This window comes from Rhinoraja longicauda, chromosome 12 (genome assembly GCF_053455715.1).
Source record: "Rhinoraja longicauda isolate Sanriku21f chromosome 12, sRhiLon1.1, whole genome shotgun sequence".
In the NCBI taxonomy this organism is placed as follows: Eukaryota; Metazoa; Chordata; class Chondrichthyes; order Rajiformes; family Arhynchobatidae; genus Rhinoraja; species Rhinoraja longicauda.
In genome coordinates this window covers 25023437-25033124 of record NC_135964.1, presented here as the reverse complement: position 1 = coordinate 25033124, position 9688 = coordinate 25023437, and the positions used below count along the sequence as shown (strand labels likewise).

The window sequence follows — 9688 nt, the reverse complement described above, 5'->3', positions numbered from 1 at the left end:
AAATCATTATTTTAACGATCTTCTTAAAACAGAGTTAAGGGATCAAGAGCAACTTTCTGTCTTTTATTGGTTCGTTGAGATTAATGCTGTCAAATTGAGAACTGGAGACCCAGATGGGGCAGGACGTGGTAAATCCTTCAATTTCCAAGGGTATCTGTGCGCTCCAGATATATAGCCAAGTAGCTCTCTGTATCATAACGGCATCCTGATGAGAAGTCAGAGGCCTGAGTGACCGGGTATCAGTGAGGTTATTGCACTTTTAAGAAAGTTTTGATCACACTTAAATCTTTTTCTGTCTGGTAACCTCTTCCACATAAGAGCTTGAGACAAGCCATCTTTTCAGGAGTTAGTTTCCAACATTCATGCATTGTGGCCTGCCCAGCAAAACCAACTGAAAGTAACTAGGACCTCAATGCGGATGATATTGGGTGGGGGAAAAAAGTCACTGACATTGGCTTACATTTCCTTTCATTGAATTTGGAGGATTTTGTAGAAACATTATTGGTGATATTTTTCCAAAGCTCGCTGCAGTTAATCCAGGTCTCAGAAGCATATTAGATCATTGCTGGCCATGTTTCATGCAGGTCTGAGGTCTTAATTTTCAAATACCCCATTTCCTTAATTGACATAAGGCTGTGCTGGTGCATCAAGAACATTGGTGAATTGTCACTGATGTCTGTCTTGGCCAAGAGATGAAGTCTGGAAATGGTCCACATTTTAGGTCTCACCGCAAACTTTACTGGTGGAGAGCAGATTGGTGCAATTGTGGCAAGTAGTCTTGGTCTTGCAGAGGGTTCAGTCTAAAGCCCATCTTCGTGTGTTTTGGTAAACATGTCAATAACGACTTGGAGCTTCACCAATAAGTATACACAAGTGCATGTGTCTGCAAACTACTACTTCACCACAGGAGGTTCACCTGACTTTAGACCTGGATTATTGTCATATAGGTTGAACATTTCTCATTGGCTCTGAAGATTAATTGGAGGTGGAGGTGAGGTGCAACACTGCGATGAGAGTTAGAGAAGTATTGTCACAGACTTGCTTGATACTGGTTTTCTGAGTTTGGTCTGTTGTAGATGGTTGGTTAATATCATTGTTTTCATGCTGGTTTAGTTTTATTTAGAAATCAGGCCCCTTCAGCCCACACCGATTATCGATCACCCTTACACACTAGTTCTATGTTATTCCACTTTCTCATCTACTCCCAACACACTAGGAGCAATTTACAGAGGTCAATTGACTTACAAACCCATCTTTGGGATGTGGGAGGAAACCATACTACTTGGAGGAAACCCATGTGGTTCCTGGGAGAATGTGTAAACTCCGCACACATGGCAGTAGTGGTTAGGACCGTTGATGGCTTCCATGCCGGTTAAGGGCATCGTGGCTGTCAGTGAGTTGATTTCCTTGCCTTCTCATTAAGATAGTTGTGGTGGTACGAGAACACTACAGTCTACCTGTCAATCTTGATCTTCCACACACAAAATGAAAGAGGTCAAAAACAATATAAAAGTTGCCTATTGCAGAAATTAGATTTATCTTCCTGCATCAGAAGTACACATCAACAATCATTGCAAAATCAAATAAAGTGTAAATCCATGTTCAGCATTGGCACTGCCACATGCAAGATCTTGAATTCCTTGTGAAAACACCAAAGCACCATACTGTGGAAATGATGGGAAGAAGGTTGTGAATGTTGGAAAACAATGATATCAGCTTCAGGTTATTAATGCAAAAGTTCCCAAGGGCAATGTGCTCAGCCTAACTATCTGCAGTTGCTTCATCGCCAATCTGTCCTCCAAATAGTCAGAAGATTACATACGATCTCAGTTCCATTCACAAATAATGAACAGTTCATGCCTACTTAGGGCATAACCTAGATAATGGGATAATTAGTTGGTTGCTGCAGGTAAAATGTGCAATACATGGCAGAGAAATTACCATTTTCACCAAGAGAGTGGAAGCCAACACTCCACTGCATTCAATAACACCACACAAGGAAAATTCCTGGGGGCTGGAGGCATAGGTCAACATTGATCACATATGGAACAATGTACTGCATGAATATAGTGGCTACTGTTAGATGTTGGATATTGCGCAGATATTGACTCACCTTCTGGATCCTAAAAGTCTTGCACCATTTGCAGAAAGATACTCTGTGCTTGTCTGGCCAAATGTAATTGAAGAAGTTTCATGGATGCAAGACAATGCCTTTTATTGAAATAGCAGTGTGTAGAATCACACTACATCAAATTTCTGAGGCTCATTCTATACCATCTCCATCTCTCAAACACATTATCTGTCAGATGGAAAGGATAGGGCAGCAAAAGCTAGGAAACATGATCATCCACAAGTTCCGTTCCAGGCTACACACAAGCCACGTTTTGGAAATACATTCGCAAATCTTATTCATTAATGGGCCCAAAGATTGCAACATCTTCATAGCATCGTGTGAGTACATTCCCCATAAAGATACTAGAACAAAACCGCAACTAACAGCCATTTTAAGGTTATTTATAAGTCAACAATAAAAGTTAGCCTTCTAAATGATAGAATTTTAAACAAGAATTCAACAGATTAATTTTTTTAAACACAGAAAAATAAAAAATACATAAAAAGCTTTTGATAAACCTCCATGATCAGTCACAGTGTAGATCAGATACTACACCAAGCTAGACCATTTTCGCAAGAATTTGCAGTCTTTTAAACAAGGTTGATACTAATCACTGTAAAGAACAAGAGATGATGCCGTCAAGTTGTACCCTTAGCACTATAACCTATAAATGAGAGCTGGGTTCCGTACTCAGAGCACAGAATGAACATTAAAAAGGGTTGTTGGCGTGTTCAGAGTTAAATACTTGAGAACTTTAGCCTACAGTACACGCAAAATATCTTGGAATGTCAAGCGAATGCATAACAAAAATGTGGTCTTCCTACAAGTATGACCTACAGATGTTCAACAGCTTCTGGAAGGCTGAAATAAAACGTGTCTACGAGTGTCCAAATTGAAGAAATAAAGCTGGTGAACTCAATACTGAGGAAAACAAAACAGAAGAGAGTAAACTATGCAGGCAAGTTAGGAACCAGTTCTTCCCGTCTTCCTTCCGGGAGTGAGATCCATGGAAGCCTTGTGGAATTAAGATTGGTCTCTTTCTAAAGCAGAGCTCATGATCCGATATAGGCTTTTATCAGGTCATTCCAAAACACAAAGTGCTGGGAGGAACTTAGCAGGTCAGGCAGCATACATGAAGGGAATGAATGGATGACATTTTGCATTGGGACCCTTCATAATTTATGAAGATATTGGACCGCCATCAGATTGTTACTCCACAGAAACAGTGCTGATAATATAAAAATTAAAATTTCTAGTACAAGAAAAATAAGCATCGAAGATGTATACAGAAACAGTATTGAAAGAGAATGCATAATATTTGACATTTAATTCGTAGCACTATGGAAGAATAACAACAAAAACAAACTTGTAACAAGCCTGTTTACTGAAGACATGATGTTGAAGTGAACAAGTTTTGGACTTATTCAGCACAACATAAAAGGAAATATTGAAACCATAAATGCAGTGCAGAAAAGATCTAAAAGACAACCCGAACAAAATCAAAATATACATTGATTTATGATACGGGACTAAAAGAAGTGTAGCAATGCACCTTAACAACCTGAATTAGAGACTATTTGGCAGCTACAAAGTATGCTTGCATATCAGTACAATGAACAATAGCTGAAACCATAAGAAAATAAAAATAAAAGGAAATCATCAGGTTAGAAATTCATGCAAACATTTGAGACTGATGAGTAGATATGGAAGCTTTAAATTTATCCATGAAGCAGTTTAGGAAGGTAAGACATTTAAAATTTCTAGGTGGATAAACCAAGTAAATCATCTCCCTTATTTCCATCAATTTATCAGTGGTCAGATCAGACTGAACAATTAATAACTCCTTTCATGCAATATCATGGTCTTCAAGAACTTCACAGAAGTGTAATCAACAAACATTTCACTTGGGGACACAAAAGTATGTGAAATGTTTTGAAAAGTCTCTGGTGGAACAACACTTTCATCAGTAACTCCAAAGATGGCATCATGTACAGTCAGCACGATAAATTTTCCAATGATACAATTTGACAAATGAGACTAAAACAAAAATCAACAATATGTTTTCAGACTTCAGTGCTGCGGAAATTGAGAGAATCAAATTTGACTGCATATTTCTTCAGAGATGAAGCCTTTGCTGCTGATCGAGATGGTAAAATACATTCATTCTAATCCTGATGTTATTGTAGACAACAAGAGTATCCAGAATGCTTCAACTCTCATGTTTTACGCCCACCTCAGCAATGCACAGTAGACATCCAAGTTAATAGGGTTCTCTCAATGTATCTTCAATCAAAAAAGTTTGCATGGTTAAAAACAGCAACAGTAGTGCTGGTCAAGATTGCAATTGGATTTCCACTCATGATTTTTCATATATTACAGGATTCATAGCGAGAGCAAATATGAACTCAACATAGTCTTTTCTAGACATCAGGCTAAACATACAACAAATGTTTAAATAGATCAATGAATACCCAATAAGCAAATGACTAACTAAAATAAAACGGTCATCTTAAGAAGATTTCGGTGGCATCAAAATCTGGTTAAACCCTAAATGTAATATTCTGAGATCAGATAAATCTATATTTTATAACGTTGCAATGTATTTCCAAACTCAATCAGCCCCTTGGAAAATAAATGATCATCTCAAGATTCATTAGCACCAGAGATGATGGGCTTTAAGGTGAGAAAAGAACAAAGTTTAGCTACAGCAGAGAAGGTTAAACGATCCTATAGAAATGTTTGAAATTTGGAGTGGTTTTACTGTAATAGGGAAATGCTATTTCTACTGATTGAGTCAAATAAATGAGTTAGGAAAAAATGAAAATGGACTTGCTATTAATTTGGCAAATTAATTAACCATCTTTACCCCACTGCAAATAAATGGGCTAAATAACAATTTTCTATATTGCATGCCAATAAGGGACGGCACAGTGGCGCAGCTGGTAGAGCCACTGCCTCACAGGACCAGAGACCTAGGTTCAATCCTGACCTTGGGTGATGTCTGTGCTGAGTTTGCACATTCTCCTGTAACTGCATGGGTTTCCTCCAGGTGCTCAAATTTCCCCCCTTCACATTCAAAAGACGTACAAATAGGAAACTTAAATGGCTGCTGCGAATTGCCCCCAAATGTGTCGGTGATTGCTAGTATCTGGAGAGTGTTGATAACAACGTGGGGAGAATAAAGTTGGATTAGATTAGCGTAGGATTAGTGTAAATGGGTGGTTGATGGTTATTGTGGACTCGGTGGGCCAAAGGGCCTATTTCCATGCTGTATCGCTCTATAACCTATATTGTTAAATTCTAGGACTTCCATAAATATAAATAAATAAATTTGAATACTACATTTTAAGTGCTCACAGGATTTGGAATTTATTTGATTAGTAATACTATGCTTAAATGGAATTATTCTATGCTTTACCATTATGTTCAATAAATTGAATGTGAGTAAAACTGTTATATAACAAATGAAGAAATGCCAAAATAGGCTTGCAGCCACAACACTTGATCACACAAGAATCTAACACAGGTGCTGTAACAGTTGAACTACTGGCTGAAAGATGGGAAAAGTACTCTTGGATCTATGATGTTAATGAAAGAACACAAGTCTAACTTTTTTTCCCAGTAATGAGACAACCAAAGATAGTAATGGGAAAAGTTAAATAAAATAGGCAGTTTAGTGACAGGGCTGTATATACATACCCCCCCTTTAATATGTGGGGCTGTGATTTGAAGTATACAAGCACAACCTTATTTTTGAAGCATTGCACTTGTTTCAAGAGTCTCAAATTGGTATTTGATCACAACAAGGTTAAAGGAAAAAATGGGCATAGAATGGCACACAGTCTCAACCCAACTTGGTGGTATAATAACATATCATTTGGAACGTGTAAACAAAAATCTCACTTGCAAAACGGAGACGAAGCTAATATCATACACAAGTCGAAGTAAATCTGAACCTGTTGCTAGCAATATGTGACAGCAGACTACCAAAGATTGAACTTATTCTGTTCCTTAGTATTGATTCAGCACATCGACTTGAATTTCATTCTAGATTCAAAGCTGAGAGCTGGAAACAAATTCCTTTGCAGAAGTAATAATTTATCATTTTTCTTTCTCTTTATCTTTTCAATCTCCAGATTATTACAAGGTATTTTTTTCTGAACCAGGCACAAAGCATGAATCTTTTTTTATGCATATGGCACTAAAGTACTATTTCTGATGGTATTTTGATCTTCAGCCTGGACTGTTAAGAAAAACAGCCTGTACAATCAGAAGACCAATGGTCTAATAAAGTCTATCTTAGAGATTCTATTCTAGCCAATTGACAGTTTGGATCCATGCTCTATGTTCAATTGCTGTACAATCTGTTTCTACCAAACATCTTTTAATAGGCTTAGTAATAAACAAAAACGTTATTGCAAATTTGTTTCTTTTTAAAGTCAAAAGCAAATCTTTTTGGTGAAATCTTACTTAATCTGGGAAATAAATATTTTCACAAAGTGATCACAGCTTTAAAAAAGACTAGTCAAAATTGTAACATCTATTTTTTTGTTAAATACCTCCCACTATAACGGGGAAAAAAGAAACACAAATCAGCCTCCAATACAGCTCAATTATAGAAATATAACAAATGTAGTTTGACCATTACTGCTTGACACCACAGACTCTGTTGTATCAGCATTCCATAATGCTCATGGAGCCAAGATAATTCTGAAGATAAAAAACTTTAATTACTTTGTTCTAATTAAATAAATTTAGCTTTTTTTGTTTTAAATTTACTTTAGAATTCAATTGCAAGCACAGGATTCTTTTTAAACGTGGAACATATTAGCTCACTTCGTGAAGCACAGTTTCAACTGGCAGTGGGCAATATCCGAGAAGCACACATTTACTTTTTAGGTTAACGTATAACATTTATGATAGCAAAGGAAACCTTGCCCTGAGTTTTGTCATGCAACATTGAATTTTCGACATATGTCACTAACATATATAATTTACTTTATGAAAGAATCTTCCCTGAATATAAATTGTTAAATGTTTCAAAGATTACAATGCTCAACGGTTTTTATTTCATACATAGAAAACGTATTAGGAGTAGTGTTTGAAATGACAGAACTCCATAAAATTTTAATGGCAGGTATTCTGGGGAAAAAATAACAGCATTCCATCCACAAATATTTTCAAGGAATAAATATGCATTTATAAATAGTGTAAATTTACATCAAGATTAGAAACAAAAACAAAAAAAATCACAAGTCTGAAGTTTATTCCTTAGTCTATGTGCAACCCATTTATCTGTGACTTGGCTGATAAGTTTATCTAGGAAACTGGAACAAATTTAAACATCATGGCTTCAAAATAACAAGACAGATAAACATAAAAGCAGTAAAAAAAAAAAATCTCTCATCTAACTTTTTCACATTACAAAATTTTCTTAATAGATGTTGCCCTCAAGAGAGACTTAAAATTCCTAACTACCATACAAAAATGACCAGCTAAGCTAGTACTTTTAAAGGGAAAAATCTGAATGAAAAAAGATGATGAAACCAATTCATCAGCCCAAGACAAAGTATTACAAAAAGAATGTCTTCAAGTCAGTAGTCTTTGTGTAATGTTGCTCTGATATATACAAAATAGGAAGTTATTTATAGGTATAGCTAAACCAGCTTTACTTGAACTTATTTATCCTGGCATAGGAGCAGCTTCACTCCTGCCCAGTACCGTTGACACTCCGCACTTGGAAGGTTGCATAGACACACAGTTTTCAGTCAGCAGCCAAAAATCAGTGGTGTAACATAGTGGAAGTTGACGTCACATCCTGAATACCAATGATGTTTTGCTAGCTGTCCATAAAACAATACCTGTCAAGATGAGGATGAAGGCAGTGGAGGGGCCTGAAACAGAAAGAACAAATGAGAATAAATTCCTTTGCGCAACAATCCTTAAAATCAGAGGGAGGGGCAGCAGCTCTGGAGAGAAGGAATGGGTGACATTTCGGGTCTGAAGAAGGGTCTCGACCCAAAACGTCACCCATTCCTTCTCTCCAGTTACTCCAGCATTTTGTGTTTACCTTCGATTTAAACAAGCATCTGCAGTTCTTTCCTACACAATCCTGAAAATCATACTCCTTTATGACTTCAAAGGAAGAAATCTCAAATCAGTCGTGCTTGAGACTCAAGAACAGCTCCTTGCCCTCCATTATCAGGCTTCTGAATGGTTTTGGGTTCTCTTGGATTCATCTCTACCCCATTGGGCACATTGAACGTTGTCTAAGGAACTGATGTGTTACAATGCTGAGAGCTATATTCTGAACTCTATATCTTTCCCTTTGCTTGGCCTATTGTACTCGAGTTTGAACTAATTGTATCTATGTATGGTACATCTGATCCGTTTGGAATAACATGCAGAACAAAGCTTGTCATTGTACCTTGGTACATGTAACAATAATAATAAAAAACCTAAACCTGCATCTCAGGCTTTCTGCTGGGGAATGATAGAAATGCATATTTCTGGTGGGGTTAGCTGAAATTAAACAAATAAATCAACAGTGGGCTAAAGTCTGCTGCAGAACCACAAGGGATAACAAGTGAGGTTTGGAGGGGCTGAACCAGGAGATGGCATGGCAGTGAAAGGGGATAAGGAAGAGGAAATCCACCTGGTTCTCGGTGCCGACTTGTATTTATCAACTTGTGCTGCATTTGACGGACAGGAGACACAACATTCATATTAAAGAACCGAATAATGTCTCATGTGCAACATTTAAAAGTAGATATATGTTTTCTACAAGAGACACACTTATGTGCCTCAGATGTCTCAAGACTCAAAAGGGGATGGGTTGGACATTTATTTCATTCTAAGTTTAATTACAAAGCCAGGGGCACTGCAATTTTAATTAATAAAAATATTCCTTTTGAACTATTGAGCTCTATTACTGATCCCAATGGACGTTATGTTATTGTATCAGGTGTCATCCAAAACACTCCCGTAGTCCTTGCTTGCATATACGCACCAAATTGGGATGATAGTCAGTTTATCTCTAAGTTATTTTCTACATTACCCGTTCTTGACAACAGTTTTTTAATTATAGGGGGGGACTTTAATATGGTTCAAGATACAGCTCTTGATAGATCATCCACCAAGGACTATGTTCCTTCCAACTCTGCCAGGGTTTTGGCCTCTCATGCTGAACAGCTCGGCCTAACTCGACCCCTGGAGGTTCTTCTTTCCATCAGCCAAAGCATATTCTTTTTTTTCTCATCCCCACCATACATACTCTCGGATAGATTTCTTTCTTGTGGACGACAGACTTTTATCAAACCTTAAGTCATCTGAGTACCACAGCATTGTTATATCCGACCACGCCCCCACTTCTGTGGAGATTAATTTATTAAAAAGCTATGTTCCATCGAGGCAGTGGCGCTTTAATTCCCCAATGCTGTCTGATAAGATATTCAAGGACTATCTTACCTCTCAAATTGGATTTTATTTTGAAATTAACAAAACTCCTGATGTCTCCCAATCAATTCTATGGGAAGCTTTTGAGGCTTATTTAAGGGGTCAGATAATATCTTTTGT

The 9688-nt window shown here is 37.2% G+C and overlaps 1 protein-coding gene across 2 annotated transcripts in view; it reads right to left on the bottom strand.

The window, feature by feature from the left end:
* Positions 1-3618: 3618 nt before the first annotated feature.
* Positions 3619-9688, bottom strand: part of kdm6a (lysine (K)-specific demethylase 6A) — a 172451-nt gene continuing 166381 nt past the window's right edge. For both annotated transcript variants that reach the window (XM_078409220.1, XM_078409221.1), the window contains one exon: positions 3619-8007. In XM_078409220.1, the coding sequence (XP_078265346.1) occupies positions 7978-8007 (30 nt within the window). In that variant the 3' untranslated portion in view covers positions 3619-7977. The remainder of the gene's footprint in view (positions 8008-9688) is intronic.